Source organism: Anas platyrhynchos, chromosome 1 (genome assembly GCF_047663525.1).
Source record: "Anas platyrhynchos isolate ZD024472 breed Pekin duck chromosome 1, IASCAAS_PekinDuck_T2T, whole genome shotgun sequence".
Lineage (NCBI taxonomy): Eukaryota > Metazoa > Chordata > Aves > Anseriformes > Anatidae > Anas > Anas platyrhynchos.
In genome coordinates this window covers 60,236,980-60,259,674 of record NC_092587.1, presented here as the reverse complement: position 1 = coordinate 60,259,674, position 22,695 = coordinate 60,236,980, and the positions used below count along the sequence as shown (strand labels likewise).

Here is a 22,695-nt window from a genome sequence, read left to right as displayed (position 1 = left end):
AGTCTTCTGTGAGGAAAGAAAATCTAAATCCTTTGACAATTTGAATATAATAAAAGTGTTCATCAAATATGCTCCCATTTTACAGGTGATGAGACGGAGGCTGTCCTCTGGGAGCTGCCTGATTTTGCTTCTCTTCTTCTCCTGGATTTCAGGAGGAAACATGCATGTGTGTGTTTGCAAAAGCAAGGAGGATGCTGAGCACAGAGCAATGCCTCTTCTTTGTGTCTGCCTGCAGGTGACCTGCTGCCCGGCTGTGTGCTGACATGATGACAGCTAGCAAGGCGGCCGATGTGAGCAGCAAGACTGAAAGCAGTGTCTGCAAGTCCACTGAGAGGTGAGAGCTTTCCATGTCTCAGCGCCAAGGTACCTCGCTTTCATTTGTTATCCCCAAGAGAAAGAAAACCAGAAGAAGAAAGCATTCTTTCTGCTCTGCCCTGTCCCTCTCTCCTCACATGTTAAGTCACGCCGCTGTGTGTCTCAGCTGGTTTCATTGCCATTTCAGGGCTGTCATGCTGTGTTTTTTAGCATCCTGTCAGAGCAATAATGTCCTCGACTCATAGCGCTAGAAGAGATCTGCCCCAAGACAAGACCATGTGTGCTGATGACACCTCTGTCAACACATGCCCCACCTGCACTTGAAATCTTCAGCAGTGGAGATTCCATGGCTTCCCCACACAAGCCTTGCTGTCACCACAGGCCTCTCCCAGTGTACAACCTGGGTTTCCACTGCACAGTCCAGCATTGTCAAGCCCACTTCCCTTCACTTAAAAATCCATGGTGTTCACAGTGCCGGTTCTTGACCAAATCATGATGTTGTCACTGAGACAGCCAGGAGTTAAATTTCTGTGAGGCTAAGGAGGAACAGTATCTGGCTCAGGTCCTCTTTCTGCTCAGAAACCCATCCCAGACTCAATTTGTGCTACAACAGTCTGCGATGGCTGCCAGCGTTGCTTGACTCCAGGACAAAGCTTAAGGCCTGCCAGCATGCAGGGTATCCAAGTGAATGCTCTTAAAAAAGTGCTAAGTTCTGGAAGAGGCACACTTGATACGTTTAGGTTAACAGCAATTCACTGAGTTGAACCCCAGTGCTGGAATTGTGGTTAAATGGGACTGATGACAAGGGCTGGCATCTCAGTAAGTGCCTCGTGTTGTGCTGATGTTCCTTTCCAAGCCCAGGCATTGCTAAGCACTGAAAATTACTTTGGTTCAAAAACATTTGGTGTCGGAGTAACTATTTGTCCAGCTGGAACTTCACAGTGTTGATACAACAGCACTTGGAGAAAAACTTGAAGAAAGCACTTGGAGATCCCCAGATTAAAGATAATAGGGATTTTTGATGCAGGTTGGACTCAGACAATGACAATATTTAATCCCTTGCTGTGAAAACATTGAGTCTAGTCCCCAGGTGCTACGTCACATGCTCTGGGCCAAGGGAGTGTGCCTGGATGTGTGGGAGTCCGAGCCCACGTGCAGCCTGGGATGGTGAGGACATAGAAACGTAGTAATAAAAGTGCAGGGTTTGTGCATTAATGTGCATGTGGGAACATTTGGATGAATCCAGACAGATCCTCTGAGCAGGCTCTGAAGGAAGGCCAGCTGAATCACATGCTTTCTCCTCTTAGCAGCTACAATTTTGCTGTTGGTTGCAAAGGGTCAGTTTTGTGTTTGTTTGCAATGGATCTGCTTAATGCCCCAATGATGTACAGAACTGCTGCACATCTAAGCACACATACAAAAATGCTGTTGGCTGTTGAACCTCTCATTAGCATCAGCATATCTGATGTACAGAAATCATTACCTGCCACCTACTTCTGCCACAGACAAAGATTTCACTTTTCACACTGTTAGTCATAACAAGAGCAGAACATTCTGTTCCACTTACAAAGACCATTCCCATAGCATTCTCCCCAATAAGCCTGTCTCTCAAGCTCTTGGTTTGAGCATCCTCTGGTGTTATCAGCTTTATGAGGTAGAGCTTGTGGAGCTGATGGGCTGAGGCAAGGGTGAGCAATGGCAGTGAATGTTTCTTTTTCTCTTTGGTTTGTAGGATCAAGCTTGCGGATAAAAACAATACGGCAGCTGTGAAGAAATTAGAAAGACTTCTGTGTGGATTTTCAAGTGAGAGATGTTCTGAAGGTGCCTCTGTCAGCCTGAGTTTAACGCCTGAAGCTGAACCAGTTTCTTGTGTGGTGAAGAACCCACTCGGAGCCTTGGAGAACTTGATGCTGGATCCCAAACTAGACTGCTTTCAGCAGAACATGCTTAGTCCCAAAATGATCATCAGCGACCCGTCTGTGGATCTGAATGTTAAAGAAAACAGTAAAATCATCAGGAGGCAGATAGGAGGTACTCAGAATATACGGTCACCTGGAAAAATTGGCTTGAGGAATAAGTCCTTTAGCATTAAGGACAAAATTTCAGAGTGGGAAGGGAAAAAGGAAACACAGTCTGCTCCTCGCCGAGAGGAGGAGCAAGGAGCTAAAGAGGAGCACAAAATACCCTGTGTAGTTGAGAAGACGAGTGGAGAAGCACTGGTGACTCGGAAAGTGGAAGCCAAGAGGCTTACGAGCTGGGAACTGGAGTGCAAAGGGGCAGGCAAAGAGAATGAGCGGAAAGCAGGAACTCCAAAAGGGCAGGGAGCAGAGCGAAAGGGGGAAACAGAGAAGGATGGGGAAGTGGAATCCGGCATTGGAAAATGCAGGGAAGTGAAAGGTGGGAAGTGGGAGGTGCAGAAGGAGAACGTTTCAGTGCTTAGTCAGGTCAAGAAGCTAGAGCAGGCTTTGAAAGATGGCTCAGCAGAGCTGCAGCCGCAGTTGCCTGGTACTTACTACTCCCCACAGTGCCTGCAGGAGAAGGCAGCACAAGGACACGCTGCTCCAGAGGGCCATGAGAGCGTATGTGGGGCTGAGCTCAACAAAAGACTTCTTGGCTTGGACTCTGAAATCAATGAGCCAATTTTTGGGACTCTGGAAGAGGTAAGAACTCCTCACACGAAATCCAAGGACTGCAATGTGGAAAATGTCTACACAGAGCCAGGGGTGCCGGAGAAGAAACCCTTTATCAACCCGCTGCCAAAGCCCCGTCGGACTTTCAAACACGAGGGGGAAGAGGACTGGGTGCCAGCAGCTAGGAATAAAAGGAACTTACCCCCTCTGCCATCTATTCCTCCTCCTCCTCTCCCCTCCTCTCCGCCCCCGTCAGCCGTCAGCAGGAGGCTCTGGAGCGGGAAGCACAAGAACAACGCTGACCACAGGTACTGGGGCTGCGTATCGCACAGGTGCTGGTCTTGGTGGTGGAGTTCCTCCTTCCCACATCTCACTGGGAGAGCTGGATCTTCCTGGGTCACACATAATCCCCAGTCCCCCATTTGTTCATTTGCTTTGTTGTTAGCAGAAAATGTAATTACGAAATGAATATCGCTGATCTGGAGCCAAGTCTAGAATGAGCATTTCTGGGCTCTACCGCAGCATTTTGGCTGTTCATAGCATACCTGTTCTCCTAACTGAATCTGATGTATATATATGTTCCTGGGGTGCCTTCTTGTTGTTTTTTCTCCACCCCCATGATTGTAGCACATTTTTGAGGTGGTAGGCATAGAATACACAACTGTGCAAACAGTCACCTAAAAATTCCTGGTTTGGTTGCAGGAGGGAAACAGAAACTCACCAGGTTTGTTGGTGGAGGACACTTAGTATACTGAGTTTTAACTCTTTTTGCCATCCAGAACATGACTTTCACTCTCCTGTACTGCTCGGAGGGTTGATTTTGGGGCCCCCTTACTCCTGCCAAGGGTGGGGTCTGTGTTGTAAATGGAGCCTGTCGTGGCCTCAGGTTCCACGCAGTCTTGCAGGATGCGCCACCTCACACACATCTTCACAGTGTGCTATTGCCATGACAACCCCAATAATCTCTGGCACCTCTGAAATGCCTTCAGTTGTGTGGCTGGTAAATGTAACAGATCTCAGTGTTTCATTCTCTGCATGGAATGGGACTGTGCACTGTTCCCTCCTCAGTAACCCACTTTGGCAGGTACATTGTGTGTTGGAGAAGTGAATTATGAAGTGCTGCGATGTGGTTGTAAAAGCTGTTTGGCTCTATCACTCTCCTCATGTGTTCCTTTCCTCCCCATCAATGGTGCAGGAAGTCCTATGAATTTGAAGACTTGCTGCAGTCATCATCTGAGAACGGCAGGGTGGACTGGTACGCGCAGACCAAGCTGGCCCTCACACGCACTTTATCTGAGGAGAACGTCTACGAAGACATACTGGGTAGGAGCTCCGGGTGATGGAGGGGTTTGACTGCAAGCACTGAATAACTCAGAAGACTCGTGGTCAACAAGCACTCAGCAGAGGTGCTGAGTGAAGGATGTTTATTATCCAAATGCAAGCCAGGGCGTGGTTTACACAGATTATTGGCAAATAATTTAAAAAAAAAATGGACAAAACATTTCAAAATTTATCAGCTTTAAAGATGAACCTGAAGCGTGTGGGAACCAGCTTTTATTTTTACTGGCATCTGTCCTCTATCCTCCTTTTGTCCTGTGGACTTACTCGCACAGCTCTGGTACCTCCATTGTTGTGAGCTTGTCACCACAGAGATAAAGGGAACGTACTGAAACCAGCCTTGAAATGAATTCTATGGTTCAGAAATAAGCTGTCAGTATGGCTCCAGGTGCTAATCAATTAAATAAAAAAACCCTGAGGTCCCACAGTCCTTGAAAAGGAGTTGTATTGCATTCTATAACTTTGATGGCAGATCAGAGCCATTTTTAAGACTATTTCCTGCAACATTCTCAATTTCTATGGTGTTTTTTTTAGTGCTGTAAGTTAGATGGGCTTTTGTGGAACATAGAATAGAAGCATCCCTCTTGAACAAGCCTTAATAAGTTTTAGTAGCTGTAGGCTGGCATTGGCTAAGGCTGAGTTTAGTGGAATAGGAAAAGAGAGGCTGCAGCAGCTCTTAACACAGCTGCTACCTACAAAGGTGGCCTGCATTATTCAGTGTGGGAGGCAGCTGCTCTTTCCTAGGAGCAGTGAGGGCATTATTGTTTTGATATGAATAAAATCTCGTCATATTTGATTAGAAAGAAACCAAATCTTTTTTTTTTTTTTTTTTCCTCTGAAAAGAATGGTATTCTTTTGGGGCTGGTTGCAGAAAAGGTGATGCCAACCTGTCCTTTTTGACGTTTTTGAAGCTGTCAAATTCTCACGTGGAGCTGAGGACTCGTGTCTGCCTTTTCCTTCTTGGGGTGGTGAAAGAGATGGGAAATGCCTGAACAGCTGGTGGGGTTTTTGTGTTTGTGTGTTTTGGGGCGTGGTGGGAGGTCTCAGAAATCACTGTGGAAATGCCACTTTGTCAACTGGAATAACAGAGATAGTGTTACAGGTTGGCTTTATGAGCAAATCCATCCGTCCCTCCAAACACAAGCACACCCGTGTGTCCCACGCTTGCACAGAAGTCAACGACCAGCCTGAAATTTCTCTCCCCTCCAGCTTTTGTTGCAAAGATTAGAAGCAAACAAAGTAGTGGCTAATCGTCAGCTAATGGAGTGTGCTTGTTTGTTTGTTTTTCTTGCTGCATGTTCAGGCTTTGCCTGGAGTCAGTGATCTTTAATTGGTTCCTGCAGTCCTGGTGGTGTTTCCATGGGAGCTTGGGAAAAGGGGTAGACAGGGATAGCTCCAAAAAAGCCACAGTTTTATTTTTCACAAGACCGCAGGCAATTATAGTCCACACAATAAAAAGAAACAACATGTGAAAACCACAGCAATGGAGGGGTAACAGGGACCTCAGTGCTGACCCACAGATAGTCGTGTGTCCATCAGGGCATGCAAGCCCACACGTACACCCCACACGCATGATTTGGGGAGGGTTCAACTGCTGGTGGGAGAACTGCTGCTTTTCCCAGCGAGTCACACAGATTCCCTTCATCTACCACCATCATTTTACCTGTTTGCCATTGCTTACCTGGAATATTGGAAATTGTAATGGGCAGATGGATGTTTTTTGTGTGTCAAAAAGAGGGAAACCGTGTTTTTTTCTTTCTTTTCAACTATTTGGACGTGCTGCTGAGCGTCCAAGGTGTTGCATGAAAATAGGAGCAAGGCAGTTGTTCTGAGTCCCAGCTGCCCATTGGGATGGCACGAAAGGATGGCAATAAAGAGAGAAGTCTTGTAACAAATTGCATGCCCATGGAGGTGCTTGGGCTGAGATTCTGTCACTGCTTTTTGAGATGCTTGGTTGAAGTTGCTGCAACCTGCTTTTCAGAGTTGTGTGCTTTTCACTGAAAACACTTAAGTTAGCATTTTCCAGCACTGCTGAAGAATGGGATGTAAGAAGTTCATTAGACATAATTCTGTCTGTTTAAAACTCTGCCTAGTCATGGACCTCATCTCCAGAGTCAGTGGGATAAAAGGAACACCTCTGGGTCCTTCAAGCCTTATGTTTTTGAGAGGATCTCATGTAAAAATGGGCTGAATCTTTTTTCAGAGATCTTCCTTTTTTTCCTTCCCTCACACTTTCTCTTCAGGGAGGGAGCACCCTGATTTTGCATGGCCTAGGTTAAGTAAAGTGAATCCTTCCCTCTTTCTGAAGTGGGACACATGGGAACTGAGGCATCCATGAGTGGTGGGTGTGTTTGAAAGCCTCTGCTGCCTGACAGAGATCCGTGCTCAGAGAATGGGTTAAATCTCTGCAGAGTCAGCCCAAGAGCAGTGTTGACTCCACTTAAACGATGACCAGACGTTGCCCTGAACATGGGGTTAAATAGAGGATAGAGGACACTTATGCTAGCCTTTAGCTCACAGTTTCACTTGGAATTAATTCTAAGCAGAAGACTGCAAAGAAGGAAATGCAATTATGGACCACTGTGCATGAGAACCTCACAGCTCCTCTGAAGACAAGGAAATGAGCTGGAGGACTTGCAGTGTCTTTTCCATCTGTAGTTTCTGTGATATGTTTCTATGGCTGCATACATCAGTGTCAAGGTTTGGACACTGTCCAGTGAGCAGCTGGACTTCAAGGGCTATGGAGAGGATGAAGCAATTGCAGGAATGCTTGAGAACAGGTCTTTATGTCTGATGTGGGAGGTGGGAGAAGGCCAGCAGATCCCCAAACAGATTTTTATGGCAAACCTCAAGGATTTTCTGCACTTACAGTCTCTTGTTTGTGGCTTTTTGCTGCAGATCCACCATCGAAGGAAAACCCTTACGAAGACATTGAGACCAACAGCCGCTGCTTGGGGAAGAAATGCGTCCTGACCTTCCCAGCATCCCCCACCTCTTCAGTGCCTGGGACTCCCACTAAGGTACTTCGATTGAAGTGGCCACCTCTCCTGCTCCAGAGGGCTTTGGGTCCTCTGTGGAGCTGTAGAGTTTTACCACTGACTTTGATATTGTTAGGATTTTTTTTTCCTTTCTGTCTTTACCACTGGTCAGAGAGTGGTGTGAAAGAAGAGGATGTACTGCCCTGTAGCAAGGTAAAAACAGTATTCCCCTGTACAAATGGTTTCTTGGCTTGCATTCGTTTTCACATGAGGGCTGCATTCCCCTGGTCCTTTGCAGCTGCTGTGAAGCAAGGAGCAACTGGATTGAAAGGGGCTAAATTATTTGATGTTACACTGGGGTTTTATGCAGCTGCAATACAAGACTGGAGTGATAAATGAATGGGAAGAGATCCTCTTCTCAATCCATTTTTTATGCAGATGTATCCTCAGCAAAACTGAACCATGGCCCTGTCTTCTGAGCAATTTCTGCAACAAATGTATATCAAGAAAAGAGCAGCTTTGGGATTTTATCATGTTCATGTATGTGAGGAGTAAAGCGGTGACAGCTTGAGACTTCAGCCTCTTACCTCTGGAAAGCTGCCTGCAGGTTCTTAATGAATTCTGAGTGATGGTTAGCTTAGTACTTCTCTCCAGAACAGATGAGTTGAAAGGTAACAGATACAAAATGGGAATCCAGAAATGGGTGTGTTCATGACATGAGGTGGTTTGGATTTAGGCATTAGCTCTGAATGCATAGAAAAATGCATCATTCCCAGTGCATTTCTTGTGAACAGCCTAGAGCACTGGCAGAGGGGCTGCACTGGCAGAGCTGAGAGTGAAGACCAGCTGCTGTGTCTTTGCCCCATACCTGTACTGGGACAAAAGCAGGGTGCTAAATTTCTTCCAGATACTGAACAAAGAGGGCAGGAAAGCTCCTCCTCCCCTTCTTCAAAGAGGGCATTTAAGTGCTTGGGTAATCGAGCCCTGCAGTTGTCTTGGCTCAGTGTCTGTGGGCTGTAGGCAGTCTGTCTGTGCTGATGCCAAGATGCCTCTGCAGACCACTCCCTTAGGATGCCTCTTTTGCTCACTAATGTAATGCCACTCCCCTGTTTAGGGAGCCTGTCCAAAAAGGATGTCCCCACCAGCAGGACAGCTTACAGAGTTGTTCCATTTTCCTCCTTGGCAGTGAAACCAAAAGAAGAGGTAAAGCACATCGTGCTCTGAGCTCACTGAGGCGAGCCCTGCTCTCAGTTTCCTGAGCTGTTTCGGCTGGTTCCCTTTCTCTATTTTAGATAGTCCAAGCCTGGAACCGCAGGGGCAATGTTAGAGCACAAATCATCTTGGCAGAGCAGGTAGTAGGGATCTAAACATGGTTTTCCTGACCGAAGGGCTTTCCCATGCTCTCCAAGCTGCAGCTATTATTAGAGTTGTTAGCCAACATTTCCAGAGGTTTGACATGCATTTCTTGATGTGTTGCTCTTTTCCAACCAGCTTAATCAGCAACTGAGGTTTTTCCAAATAATTCAGCGCTTCAAAGAGAAAATCGCCCTGCAGTTCTGAATCCATTCTTGTTACTAGTGAGCTCTAGAGCAGTGTAAGTCTGTATGGGAGTGTTGGGATGAAGCTGATTTTGCTCAGACATCTTTTCAATCACTTGTGCACCCTGACATCCCTCCCGTGCTGTGTTAAGTGTTGCTGCAGTGTTACGCAGAAACATCTTTCACCCTAGATACAGTTCCCAGCAGGACAGTTAGTGAAGAGTAGAAGGGGAGCAATTACGGTACGTTATGGTGCTTTGACATCCCAGAGCTGTGATCTGTATCGGTCAGAGAAGTGCTGCAGCTCTCTCGGCAGCTGACTGGTTTGCAACAGCAGTGTGAATCACGCTGGAGAGCCTGCCCAGGCTGGACGGACTTCCAGCAGTGGCTTATATCGTTAGTGCAGAATGAGGTTCTTCAATGTGAAGACTCTTCTAAGATTCGTGTGACTTCTCTGTGGGTGGTAAGCATTTTTGTGAGCTGAGTGTCTTTTGCCAAGCCATCCAGCAACACCTGAGCTGGCCTGACTGGCTGCAGCAGTCTGGTTAATGCCTCTTCTGGGTATGTCTGATGTAGGCAGACCATTGTGCTACCTCAGCTACTGCGCTGGTGTGACTTGTTCAGAATTAGCTTGGAGACCTCCCACCTACAGTTCCTGGTGCCACATAGAGATGGCATTTGAGAGTGCATGGTCAGTGCCCAGAAAAGGGGCAGCTTAACCTTATCATAACTGCTGGGAAATTCTGTTGGAGAAGACAAAAAAAGTTCTTACTGAGCACCTTTGTGGTGAGAAGTGGTTTGCCCTCCTTTATCTAGAGCTGAGCTTTCTGATTCTCTGCTGCTGTCCTTGGTCAGAGATTTTAAGATCTTTATTTTGGTACTTATATGTTTCCTGTTGTGCTCTCTCTCAACTTACTTCAGAGGAAACCAGTCTCCATAATTGCCTGCCGTGACAATTTTCTTGTACCCTCCTCTTGTACCCTGAAATATTTAATTCTTGCCCCTGTCAGAGACAGAATACCGACCGTGCTTTTCATCGGGTCTCACTGCTTCTCTGTTCCTCCTGGCCATCTGCTCCTTATCCCAAATGCTTGTGGCTGGCTGGTTGGTTAGTCTTGTCCTGTTTACAGTCCCAGCCTCTGGATTGCACAAGTCCTGGGAGTATTTTCACACTGGAGTGAGGCTTCTTGACCAAACTCTGGGTTTGTGTTATGTTCTGAAATGCGTGTGGGGTTGTTAAATTGCTGGTCAAAATAGTTCTGGCCTAGCCTGGCAGCTGGACACATTCCTTGTGTGTGCAGGAATATGGGAGCATTCTCAGAAGTTAGCCAGTTTTGGCAGCTGAGTGGTGTGGATTCCCCACTGGCTCTACTGCCATGACAGTGTTAGCAGTGAAGCAAAGGTACATTGGATGTGCTGTCTTTACTCACTCCTTCTCCTCCATTTCCAGTTGCTTTCCAAGCCCATTTTTTTCCGACAAAACTCAGAGCGGCGGAGTTTCAAACTGCCAGACATACGGAAACTGAGCCGCGATGGAACTGGGTCGCCATCCAAAATCAGCCCTCCCTCTACCCCCAGCAGTCCAGACGACACTTTCTTCTCCTTGGGAGACCCTCAGAACGGAAAGAGGAGAAGGAAGATTCCCAAGGTAAATCTTGGCTTTTCTCTCTTTCGCTTAGCTTCTTCCAGGCAGGAATGGAAGTACGTTTCCAGTATGAGAGAATGTTTTCTGCAGTTTTGATGTGGCATCCCTGCAGTGTAGCCCTTGTTCTGGCAGTTGACCTGACTTATGTTTAACTCCCTTTCTGCCTGAGGGGAAGGTGCACAAACCTCTCTGCAAGTTTTTCCATTTCAGATACCATGATTGTCCGGAGAGATTAAAAAAGAGAAAGAAAAAAAAAAAAGAGAGAAAAAATGCAGTTTAATTTTTGGATAAAAGCTGAAGCTTGTTGGGGGGAAAAGCAAGGAATATCTTTTATTTTTTTTAAAAAAATACATCTTAGTTAGTTCATCCTTTGCTTGAAAGGTGGGACAGTCAGAAATGTGTCATGTTGGTGCACCCTCCTGGCAACCTGTTGTTCTTTGTTAGGTCTCATGCATGCATTGGCTGTTTCTAACCCAACTTAAGGTGTGATCGTGAGTGAATAATGAAAAAACTGACATTTGAGTGACAAGAAGTGTTGCCGTTAGTGAAGGAAGTGAAAGGCATTTTCTAGAGCGACATCTCCTACTTTGTGTTTTGATATAATATGACTCTGTTTTAATCCTATTTTCTTTCAGATCTAGCAGGAAGTGTATTCAGTCCAAATGAGGTTTGGCAGCAGGCTATCGATTGAACGTTTCAAAAACACAGTTATAAAAACAAAGTTGCTTGTCCCAGTCTTTGCAGGACAAGCAGAGACTACCAGGGCCCATCTGTGATGTTTTTTTCTGAACCCGCAGTTTTCATTTGGGGAAAAGGGGATGTGTTTGTTTATCCTCTTCATTTCTTGGTTGCCAGATCCATGTTCATATTTGTATATATGGTTTTTGAGTGCCCTGTCTGTATACCTCAGCTCTCCAGGAATGAACCAAAGACTACAAATGTTTAGGGTTTTCTTTCCCATTATTCCTACACCTCTGTGCATGTGCTTGAGCTCTGTCAGTGTTTTCACACAAACATTTGTGTCAGCTGAAGGGAAGGTTATGAGTATGTATTTACTGGGCAGTGCCCCTGAGCAGTCTTGCAGGGCAAGCTCAGAGCAGAAATTCACTGCATCAGTGGCAAGGTTGACCTGAGATTTTGGCTGGGGAGCTGGATGGAAGCTACACTTCCATATCAGAGCACCTCACCTCTTGATGTTAAGGTTGCTCTCATCCTCCCGCCAGTTTTCTGCTTTCAAACCTGCAGAACAAGGCAGGTTCCCAAGGGTTACCCTCCGGTGCTCCCTGGAGGGTTGACCATGGCAAGGAGAGGCCCAGGTGGGTGCCAGCAAGCTCACACAGCCACAGGGTGTGGAGGCACATCGAGGCCTGGCCTTTCATCGGGGCTTGTTGCCTTGGGCTCCTGCCACGCCAGCACGACTGTGCTGCATCTGTACCAGAGCCAGCACGGCCACCGGTAACACAAGTATCTAGGACCATCAGGTGAAGTGTTCCACTACAGCCAGGACTGGGAAGCAGAGCTCTTTTCATGAAATTCTAACCTTCTTTCTTGCCTGGCAAGGAAAATAACCTTTTTTTGTTTGTGTGTTTGCTGAGCAGCTTGTGTTGAAAATCAATGCCATTTATGAGGCACGGAGGGGAAAGAAACGTGTCAAGAGACTATCGCAGTCTACAGAGAGCAATTCAGGGAAAGGTAAAGGAACTTTGAATCATCGTACATCTAAGACTTTTTGAGGACTTAGACTTTAGGCTGACTCGGTCGTTCATGTGATGTTTTTCAGTGCTTCTTCCAGTCCAGTGTGAGACTGAGTTGGGGTTTCCACCTCTTCTTTTGGAAAGATAAAGGTTGTTCCACTGCCCAAGGGCCTTTCATGACAAGGCACTTTTTTTTTTTTTCTCGCTTCATTTTCATTTCATGGCTTTACATGATAACCTCATAGGTCGCACCAAAAATGCCTCCACTTTTTGATGTTTATTTCTGGAACTGGCTAGACACTTTTGAGAAGAATGTTCTGTCCAAAGAATCTGATTTGTTGAGATCAAAATATTCTGTGGGAATGTGTTACTTTAATGAACTGTCCAATAGAAGATAGGAGAGTTTTGAAACAGTCCTGTTTTCTTCAACGTCCCAATAAATAAATAGCCTCAGTTGGGAATCAGGGTTTCTGGACTATTGACTATAGGACCATCTCCATCATCTCAAAATTAAGACTTTCAGCTTCTCACTGCCAATCAACAGCTTACCAAAAGTGTTTAGGTACTTCAAAGCAATTGTTTATAAACATCTAATCTATGCAAAGCTTTAAATGACATCTTTCCAACACAGTATTTTTTTCTAAAACACCCCAGTTCCCAGTGAAAGGTGACCTCCAGGTCTGTTTGTTTCCCACAACTACTTGTTACTGCTTGTCCTGTTTTATACATAAAACAGGTGTTTTTATACATAAAACAGGGGGGTGGGTGTGTTTATATGAACCTTCTCCATATTTTATACTCCTCTCTGAAGCATCTGAGGCATCGACAAAAACAGGTTATGGGATGATATAGGGCCTGAGTCTGATTCATTCCAGCAGTTGTAGGGATTTTTGTTTTTGTTTTTGCCCCTTGTCCTGTTTTTTGTTTGTTTTTACCCCTTGACTGCTACATGTGAATCAGTATTTTGCTTTTCTGTTGTGCTTATACAGATGTTGATGAAATACTGCTCTGTCATTTTATTCTTTATGCAACTCTTAGGGCTGTGCAAAGTAGATTTTGATGCATTTTTTTGTGTTCCCTGAATGAGTGGGAAAATACTGAGGTTGGTAAGTTAAATGTCTGTGGGTGTATGCATCCTTGAAACAGATGAGGCCCTTGAGATCTGTATTGTCTTCCCCCTGAAATTGTTAGGCCTGGCTTTCTCATGTCAGCGATGAGAAATGCACTCTTATAAAAAGGCTGTACTTACTTCATCTTCCCTTTTCTTATTTTCTAGTTACAGATGAAAACAGTGAATCAGACAGTGATACTGAAGAGAAACTCAAAGGTAAGGCAAATGTGTGAAGAGAGCAAATAGCTCCTGATAAACTCTTCTTTGAGTTCCTGGGTCAAGTTCTCTCCTCTATGTTCTGCCTTTGGAGAAAGAGCTTGTTTCCACTCAAAACACAGTGAGAAGACAAAGATCTGGAAACTGCAGAAGAAAATCCAGGAGCAGAGGACTTCAGGAATCCAAAACAAACATCTGCTCCAATTCCCATCAAAGCTCTTTGCACTAGCTTTCACAGGAGCTTTCCACAGCTTATATGGTGTGGAAATAAAAGGAGGTTTTTCTGAGTGCACGGTCATAAATGTGTGCACAGGCTGACAGAGGCAGTATGGCAGTGGGACAGGATGTTCACAGCAAGACAGGGTGATCACTAACCCCACTACTCATTTATTAAGAGAGAAAACCCACAAGCCAGAATGTCTAGCTAGGGAAATGGGATTGCAGTATATGATTTATTGCTAATTAAACTCTTCTGCATTGGCTGAGTTGAGATAAAGTGCTGCATTCTTTGTTTTGCTCCAGTAGAGCCGATAGAGGGTATGCTGGTCTCCATAATTCTCTTCTCAAAACTTCTTGTATTGGTAATTACCCTTGTGACATGCTGGTGGCATTACAGTCTCTTGAGAATTTATACGGTGAATTAAAAATCCTGATAACGTAGGAATACAAAATTGAAACTCCTTCACAGTCCAAAGTTTCTTCATGCACGTGCACACCTGATCAGGGTAGCAGGTCAGTTCTCAAGCTGAAAAGAGTTAAAAGCAGCAGTTTTCACTCCGTGTCAGCCACAGCACATTGTGTGTAGGAAGGCTCACCCCTACCCTCTTCAAGTTTTTTAGAACAGAAATCTCAGTCTGAGTTCCCTTTCATGTTTGGTTGTACTTCCCGCATAAGAACTACTGGAAGATCTGGAAATCTTTGGTCTGTACTACTGTAAGAGCAAGATCAAGCTGAAAATTGCTGCCCCTGTCTGCCTTCTGACAGGTTCTCAGGTTATCCTAAAGATAGAGAGAAAGGGTTTGTGCCCACATTGCACAGGAATTGCATTCACAATTGCTTTGAAACATGATGTTATGAAATATAGTTGCATGTTTGGTTGTAGCTGAGAAAGACAGTGTAGATGTGGCCAAGAAGACTCAAACTCTCGTCTGTTCCCACTTGCCAAGGTGAATCATGTGCAGCACCATCGCCTTGTTTCTGTGTAGGATGTCTAACTGCAGCTGGGAACTTAGAGTGGAGGAGATGATTCAGATGGTCAGAGGTCACTTCAGATCAAACAGCACTGGACCCTGGACAATATCCAGATCCATACCTGGATCTGAGCGTGCAAAAGGCCTGCGTGTCTAGATAAGTGTGAATGGGGGCTCTGGCACTTGCTGCTTGCTCTAGCTAAACCTGTGTTTTGCTTTCTGCCTTGCTGAACTGTGGACTTTCCTATTTTTGAATAGAAAAAGGAGATGATTTATCAAGTATCTTTTATTTGGGACTTTTCAGTTTTGTATGTTGCAGTTAACAGACCAAACACAGCCAGTTACCACTGCTGAGCAAGTCACTGTACCTCAGCTGAGACACACTAAATCATCAGGCACCAGTCATCAGGCTGCATGTGAGAGCCAGAAGTACTGGCCCTTAGGACGGAAAAATGTTTAAAGACAAACTCTGCCATGATGACAGCAGTACAATCCTGGTGTCAAACAGTGCAGAGCTCGAGTGAGATTTTCAGAAGCACTCAGCATTACTGTGACACAGCTCCTTTTGAAGTGCCTGGTAAAACAGAGGCCACTTCTGAAAGCTTTTGAAGAATTACAGCCTTAAAGCAAGTGGTGTAATAGCTGATGAGAGAAAGGAGTCTAAGCCATTTTTTCCAGGGCTTTAACTGTCCTGGAATTGTGTCACTCTGATTTAAGAAGCACCTTAAGGTTGCTTTAAGTTATATTGTCTGGAATAGTCCGTGACTACTTGACCAGACAAAAGGTCAAGAAGTTTGTACCATCCCCCAGAAAGCTCTGTCTCCAAGCAGATGTGTAGCTGGAGTTTCTGCAGTATCCCTGTGGTTGTTGTTTCTGTCAAAAATGTTGCATTACCACCCGCATTAGCGAAAAGCACTTTGTGAGAATGAGCTGTAGCCTCTGCTTGTAGTTAATTCTTTCTTTCTTTTGTAGTAGGGCTAAGGGAGACTCACGGAGATTTAATTTGAGATGCAACTGTAAAACAAAGCAGGGGGAAGGTCTTAGGGAATCTCATCTGGTCTCTTCCCAGCAGGCAGCTTTTCATTACTTTCCATGCTGGAATGTTTATTGTCCCACAGCTCAGATGTGTTGCAGTTACGGCTTGCTTGGCAGTTTTTCTTGTTTTCCCATTGTCTTGGGAGAACTTGTAGAAACACAGTCCTGAGAGATTCGCTTTAGGCAGAGGAAGGTCTGTCATGAGCCAGCCTTTTTCATTTGCACCTCTTCTCTTGTTTTTTGCTGTTGGCCTGCAGCCCAGCACGTGTTCCCAAAGCGGGGGGTCCCCAGCATTACTCAGCCAGGGGAGCCCCAGCCTGACCCACGTGCTGGTCTTGTGAAACTGTGGAGATTGCTACCCCCAGCCTCCTCTGAACAAAGGTGATCGATCACCTAACTGTGCTGGCTTCAAAAGATGCATAAATGAGTGCTAGGATGAATGCCCAGATATTATCTCTTCTGTGTCCCGCATGGATCTCAGTTTGGCTTGTTCTCAGCTGCAAAAGCCATCTATGAAATTGTGCTGCCAGAGCTCTTCAGGGTGGTGATATCAACAAGATTATGTCCCATCTCTGTCAATATTTATAGTGCAGCTTACAATTGGGGCCTGCCTCTTGCTCAGCCACTGACAGAACAAACACAGTGAGGTGGTTTGAGTTTACAAAGAGCTAGACAAAGTGACAAACTCTAATCTTTTTCTTTGTAGCTCACAGCCAGCGCCTGGTCCACGTGAAATCTCGCCTGAAGCAGACCCCGCGGTACCAAACCTTGGAACGGGACCTGATCGAGTATCAGGAGAGGCAGCTGTTCGAGTACTTCGTTGTGGTGTCGTTGCACAAGAAGCAGGCCGGAGCCACCTATGTCCCTGAGGTTACCCAGCAGTTCCCACTGAAGGTGTGGTGCCTGTCGGGAAGCTCTGGCTGCTGTGTCTCAGAGTGCGTGGTGCATTGCCCTGCTGGAGAAGCCACAGCTTCTCTGCACGTTGTATCAGAAACCCCTCTGCTGTGGCATTGTTCAGGGAGACCGAAGACAGAGGGGCTGCAGCAACCCCCTGAGCATTGTTATGACATTCCTCACTGTTGAAAGAGCAGCTGATTCAGATCTTTTGCTGCTCTTGGCTATGACTTTTATGTAGCTATTCCTTTCTCCACCATTTATTTTTTCTTTAAGGAAAACTGACACTTGGGAGAAGATGTGTTCTTAAAGGGAAGGCACAGCTTTCACCAACAGTTTAGCTGAAACACAGGGAATGAGAGAAACAGAGAGCCAATGTGACAGCACATTTGTAAATGCAATGTAACCAGAGTTCCCCCAGACTTCAGTACTCTTGTCCCTTGCTGGAAGGTGTGTCCCAGCCTGGAGGCACAATTGAGCACAGGGGCAGGTGTTGCAGACACAGGGCTTGGTGGAATTGGGGGTACAGAGTTACTTTAAGATATCTAAAGATTAGGTGAGCCAGAATCACAGAAATTTTAATATCTTCCAGGCAGAAGCTTAGCCTCTGTCATCACCTCTTCATTTGTCACAGGAAAAATATTTGAAGTCATTCCATCCCCACATGACTAATTGGAAACATTCCTTCTCTCTGTTCTCCCTTAGCTTGAACGCTCGTTCAAATTCATGCGTGAGGCAGAAGATCAGTTGAAAGCTATTCCCCAGTTTTGCTTTCCTGATGCAAAGGACTGGGCCCCCATCCATCAGTTTGCCAGGTAAGTACTGTACTTTGTATTGTGGCTCGTGAGAGATGGATTTATGTATCGAGCTAATTAAATATGAGGGCTCTTATGGTAGAAGGTTGGGCAGAGCCCTGAGAGGGCTGTATTGGAAATGCAAAAAGTTTGTGGGCTTAATGGGTTCATCTGTATGTCAGAGTTTGTATGTGGGTGATGTTCTGCTTTCTTTTCATTCTGGTTTTTCTTTCTGCAGTGAGACCTTCTCATTTGTCCTGACGGGGGAAGATGGAAGCAGGCGTTTTGGATACTGTAGGAGGCTGCTGGTAATTATCCCTACTTCTTCTTCTAGCAGAAGAGGTGCAACTTTCTGGGGTGTTGCTATCACTGCTACCTATTGTGGAAAGTAGAAAGCTGCTGCTCTTCTCTTCAAGCGTGGAAAGGGTGGTAGCAGAACAGCTTTGTTCTCTTCTACTCTGCTCAGTGAGTGCTAAGGTCCCTCTCTGAATGCAATCCACCAGTCCAGACATGGTTCTTTTGCCTTTGCCTTACACCAGTGCTTAATATTATGAACACAGACTGTTGCTCCACCACTAAGCTGGATTTAGGGTTCCTCTCCCTTAGTTTGACATAGCTAATAAACAGTTGGCTAAACCATTGCTGGTCCTGTAGGCTCAGAGTTGTCTCTGTAGAGCAGTTTACCCCATCTTGGTCATTTGACTTAGGAAGGTTTGGATCATATCATGGATGTACCCACCTCTGCCCCGTTTTAGTGAGCTGTAGAACTCAGAGACCAGTCACTCTATCTCTGCAGAAGTTACAACTCTGATATTTTCTTGGTGTTTTTTGTGTGTGTGTGTGTGTATTTGTGTTTGTCTCGAAAGCCCAGTGGGAAAGGGAAGCGCCTCCCAGAAGTTTACTGCATCGTGAGTCGCCTCGGATGCTTCAATCTCTTCTCTAAGGTGAGGGGGGAGAGAGAGGGAATTTGTGCAGTAGGCCAAAAGGGACCCAAAAATAAAGTCGACACAAGAATGGGAATCGAGGAAGGTGATGGCAGAAGAAAGGGTCTGAAATGGTGTTGGCAAGGCAACTGCATGCTAATTCCAGAACCTAGCAAAAATACAGTTAAAAGGAAAAAATAGATTGTCAGCTGTTGCCTTGCTCCTTCAGCAGAACTACCAGCACACAAGTGCTCAGAGATTAAAAGGTGGAGTCTTGATTCTGAGGAACAGGCAGCTTGCAAATTGTAAGCCTTCCATCGACCCCATGGGAGCCGGGTTTCTCTTGCTGAGGAAAATGCAAGCCTTTCAGTTCCAGGGTGCTTTCTTCCTTGTGATTCAAGGCTCCACATCAGTGTTGTGCTAAGGAGCGAATGCCAGTACACTTTATTGCTGGTGTTGCCTCCCTCCTCCTGTTTCACACGTTTTTGTGGTTTCATGGTTTTATTTCAGATCCTGGATGAGGTTGAGAAGAGACGGGGCATTTCCCCAGCCTTGGTGCAGCCTCTCATGAGGAGTGTCATGGAGGCGCCTTTCCCAGCCTTGGGCCGGACAATTACAGTCAAGAACTTCTTGCCGGGCTCAGGAACAGAGGTAAAAACCCTAGCCTGGAGGGAGGGAGGGAGGGAGAGTTAGGGCAGCAGCTGGTGCAGTGCTGGCAACTGGAAGTTGGGACTGTGCCATAGCACTGGAGGTGTTCGAGAAGGATGGATGGTCTGGCAGTTTCGAGGGAGGGAGCTAAGGAGTAAGATAGGGGAGCAGAGGGGATGGCATGGAGAGTTCTCCAGTGACCTCAGAATCAAAAAGGAAGTCACGGTAAAAGTAAAGGTGGAGACACATTCGCCACATGGCAGGATGAAGCAGGACGTTGGTGCCACAGACTGGCAGGCTCCATGCTACCCAGCACGTGACCCTGGGTCTGCCCAAGGACCTCCCTGCTTAATTCCCTGAACTCAGGATTAATAGCATGTGCTCTGGCATCTGTAATGCAGCATCACTGTTTGTGTGGGACAAAAGAGGGACTTCTGGTTAAAAAATACCTGAAATGACACCAGGGCAAAGCTACAGCCTTTCAAAACCACATTTTCACAGCACGGAGATGAGGGCATGTTTTGCATCTCCCCCAGTGTGATGTGAGGACAGAGGGAGGGTTTTAAGAGAGCAGAGCTTTGGGGGATCGCATTGAAGGGCTGTTGGCAGAAGCAGGGAGCCAAATTGAATGTGGTCTCAGCCATGCTTCCTGTTGGGCATGACATGCGCTGAATGAGAGCAAGGGGAAAGAGACAGAGTTGATGGCGGTTTTGTCTAATGGGGAGCATGCCAAGTACAGACAGTCAGCAGGCTGCTTGAGCAGGCACAAACAACTGGCCTTATTTTATCTAGCAACACCACTATATATATTGCTGAAGTCAAATGTAAAGAAAAGTAACCCACACATGGACCAAAACGAAAAAAAAAGGCGGCCAAAATGAGTTACAGCCAGCAGAGGACAAAGTCCCTGTGTCTGTAAACACTGGAATTGGTGAAACCTGCTTCCTCACTCTCCCTCTTCTCTGAGCACGAAGCAGTTTCCGTGCCCCTGCCCCGCTGTCCTGCCAGTGCCTTTGTGCCAGTGCACGGGGGAGCTGTTGCAAAGCAGGATGTGTGCTGGCTGTGCAGCGCTCTGCCTGGCTCAGCAGGGTGCAGCGCACCTCTCCTCCTCGGGAGGCTGCTTTCTGCAGAATTTAATCATCCTTGGGACCCCTGCTCATTGAAATGGGAACCTGGCCAGCTGGGGAATCAAAAGTGAAGGCAGGAGGAGGGCACCAAGTGGGAGCATGACTGCTGCGAATCCAATTTCCTTGGAAACCCAGGCTGGTAAGGGAGGATCTGTTAGAAGGATGAAGCAGACACAGAGAAACACTGCATGCTGCCACTGGATTGGTTTCCTCTTCTAGCATTAGGAAACCTTTAATATATGGAGAGTGAAGAATGACCTTCATATTCTTTGTGTTTTTGACCTTCAGAAGGAAGATTATTTACAATCAGATGCTCAATACTATTAATAGTAACAATGAGAGGGTGAGGGTGCAGGGCAGAGCAGGAAGAGCTTGCTCAAGACAGTATTGGGGTAATCAGGAGCTGAGGAGATTCGGGATACAGTTCTGTGAAAAACAACTGCAGCGATGCCTTTTTTGCTGTTTCGCAAAAGCAGCTGTTTTGCAAGCAGCTCTGAGAACAGCAAGTCCCAGCGGAGTAGGAAAGAGAAGGCCTAGCGTCTGTGCTCAAGGAGAGGGAGAGGGAGGAGGATACCAGGGAATGTAACAGGACCAACCTAACTCTGATTGCTGAACATACGTAGGAACAAACTACATAATCATCTTATATGAATCTAGAGGGTCATAAAGCAGTGAGGAGTAGCTTGGATTTGTGAAGAGCCATGTTAAACTCATGTAGTTTTCTTCTCTGAAGTACCAACTCTAGAGAGGAAAATGCGGAAGGCTTTTTAGGGAAATGTGGGGAGGCTTTCAGTAAAGCACTACGTGCTGACATTCTCATTAACCGAACTGAACAGGCCAGGCTAAATTAAATTTCTGCAAAGCACACGCATAGCTGGTTAAAAATCTGCACTCGAGGAGTAGATTCCCCGTGGTGTGCTTGGCAGGCTGTGAGAATGGTTCGGCTGCCTGCTTCTGGGATCCGTGATGCTCGTTAGTTAGCTCCTTGATGGCATAAACCCACATTTGTACAATTGGTGGATGACAGCATTGAGATGGGATGCAGGCACTTCGGAGAGTTAGGGATTGAAATTCAAAGTGACCTTAGTAAATTCAAGATTTGGTCTCAAATTCAGCGTGGATAAGAGCAAAATGCTGTGAAGGAGAAATCAGCAGTCTAATACGACATGGAAGTATTTGAATGAGCAGCAATACTTCAGAAAAGATCTGGTGGTGTAGAGGCTCATAAAATGGGCGGAAATAACAATATGGTGTTATCAAGACGATCTCTGGCATTGTGAAAGAAAGTGAAAGGCTGAATAATGAAGGAAAGCAATTTTCCTGCTCTCCAGCATTTGTGGAGACTCATCTGGAGTATCGCTTTCAAAACAAATGTAAACAAACACTAGGAGAAAGCCCCAGAGAAGTAGTTCCACTTACTAAGTGGTTTAGAAAAGACAGGCAAAGCTTGAGAGAATGATTTGCTTAATACGGAGAACAAAGGACAGAGAGGGACAGGTGATGATGACCTCCGACAGACAAGAGGTTTCCTACAGAGCAGAAAGTGTCCACTTGTTCTGATTGTATACTGAGAGTAAAACAACAAATCGGAGAGGTAACTTGCCACTGAGAGAGCTGAGCTGTGGGCTTGGTGTTGGTAAGGGTGGTTCAGAACTAGAGTAGATCTTATTGTGGGGTTTATGAAATATCTGCCTTTGGAAGTTCTCAAGAACAATTCAGTAAGATCTGTCTAAGATAAGGAGTGTGAAGTGCCACGATGCTGTGACGGCAATTATTTAAATAGATATCAACAAGGGAAAATGCCCACAGGCTACAAGGTAGTCTTTTCTGTAACTGGTATCAAAATTTATGGTCAGTAGATTAGACATCCAGATTCTTGCAGTAAAAAAGTAAGTAAATCGTATCTGTAAAAATAAGAAGGAAAATCAGCAAGTTTCTGTGCCACTCTGTTGCTCAAATGTCGGAAAGCCTGGAAGCCACTTAGCTGGACACAAACGAATTATCCTCCTTCTGAAGAGCTCCCTGTCCTCGGTCCAGTGGGGTGGACTTGTGAACGGTCTCATGCTCTGCGTACTGGGGTGGACTCTGGATGGTCTTCAGCTTCATCTGGAAGAAGGGTTGGTGGGAGGTCTTCGGAAGATCGTGTTGGAGGGCTGAGCGCCGTGTGGTGCCTGGCAGCAGTCAGTGCTGCGTGGTAGCTTGTAAAACACCTGGCAAGTCCTTGCTTCCTCGGTGTCGGCGGGCGGGGAGAGCTGACCTGTGGTCTTTTCCTCTCCAACAGGTAATTGAGCTGCGGCGGCCTCTTGACTCCAGACTTGAGCATGTCGATTTTGAGTCCTTGTTCACATCCCTCAGCGTGCGGCACCTGAGCAGGGTCTTCGCCTCCCTGCTTCTTGAAAGGAGGGTGATCTTTATCGCAGACAAGCTCAGGTACCCTCTTGCATTTCCTTAAACAAAACGCTGTTATGGAGGGGAAGCTGAGGAGACTGCACTGACTGAGCTCTTTGCCCTCTTCTTTTTTTCTTTTCTGCTTTTTCCCAACTCATATCTGATGTAAGTAGGGCTGTTGTAATTCCCAGGAGCGGGGAACTCAAGCCATGCACCGTATTTTAACTTGGC

General features: G+C 46.0%; 1 protein-coding gene across 2 annotated transcripts in view; it reads left to right on the top strand.

Moving 5' to 3' along the window:
- The window catches only part of DENND2A (DENN domain containing 2A), a 51,933-nt gene that overhangs the window by 18,498 nt on the left and 10,740 nt on the right, over positions 1–22,695 (top strand). For both annotated transcript variants that reach the window (XM_027447194.3, XM_005021499.6), the window contains exons 2-14: positions 236–334; positions 2,048–3,253; positions 4,141–4,268; positions 7,182–7,303; positions 10,250–10,447; positions 12,043–12,136; positions 13,415–13,465; positions 16,397–16,584; positions 17,290–17,399; positions 17,617–17,686; positions 18,245–18,322; positions 18,812–18,952; positions 22,358–22,506. In XM_027447194.3, the coding sequence (XP_027302995.1) occupies positions 264–334; positions 2,048–3,253; positions 4,141–4,268; positions 7,182–7,303; positions 10,250–10,447; positions 12,043–12,136; positions 13,415–13,465; positions 16,397–16,584; positions 17,290–17,399; positions 17,617–17,686; positions 18,245–18,322; positions 18,812–18,952; positions 22,358–22,506 (2,606 nt within the window). In that variant the 5' untranslated portion in view covers positions 236–263. The remainder of the gene's footprint in view (positions 1–235; positions 335–2,047; positions 3,254–4,140; positions 4,269–7,181; positions 7,304–10,249; positions 10,448–12,042; positions 12,137–13,414; positions 13,466–16,396; positions 16,585–17,289; positions 17,400–17,616; positions 17,687–18,244; positions 18,323–18,811; positions 18,953–22,357; positions 22,507–22,695) is intronic.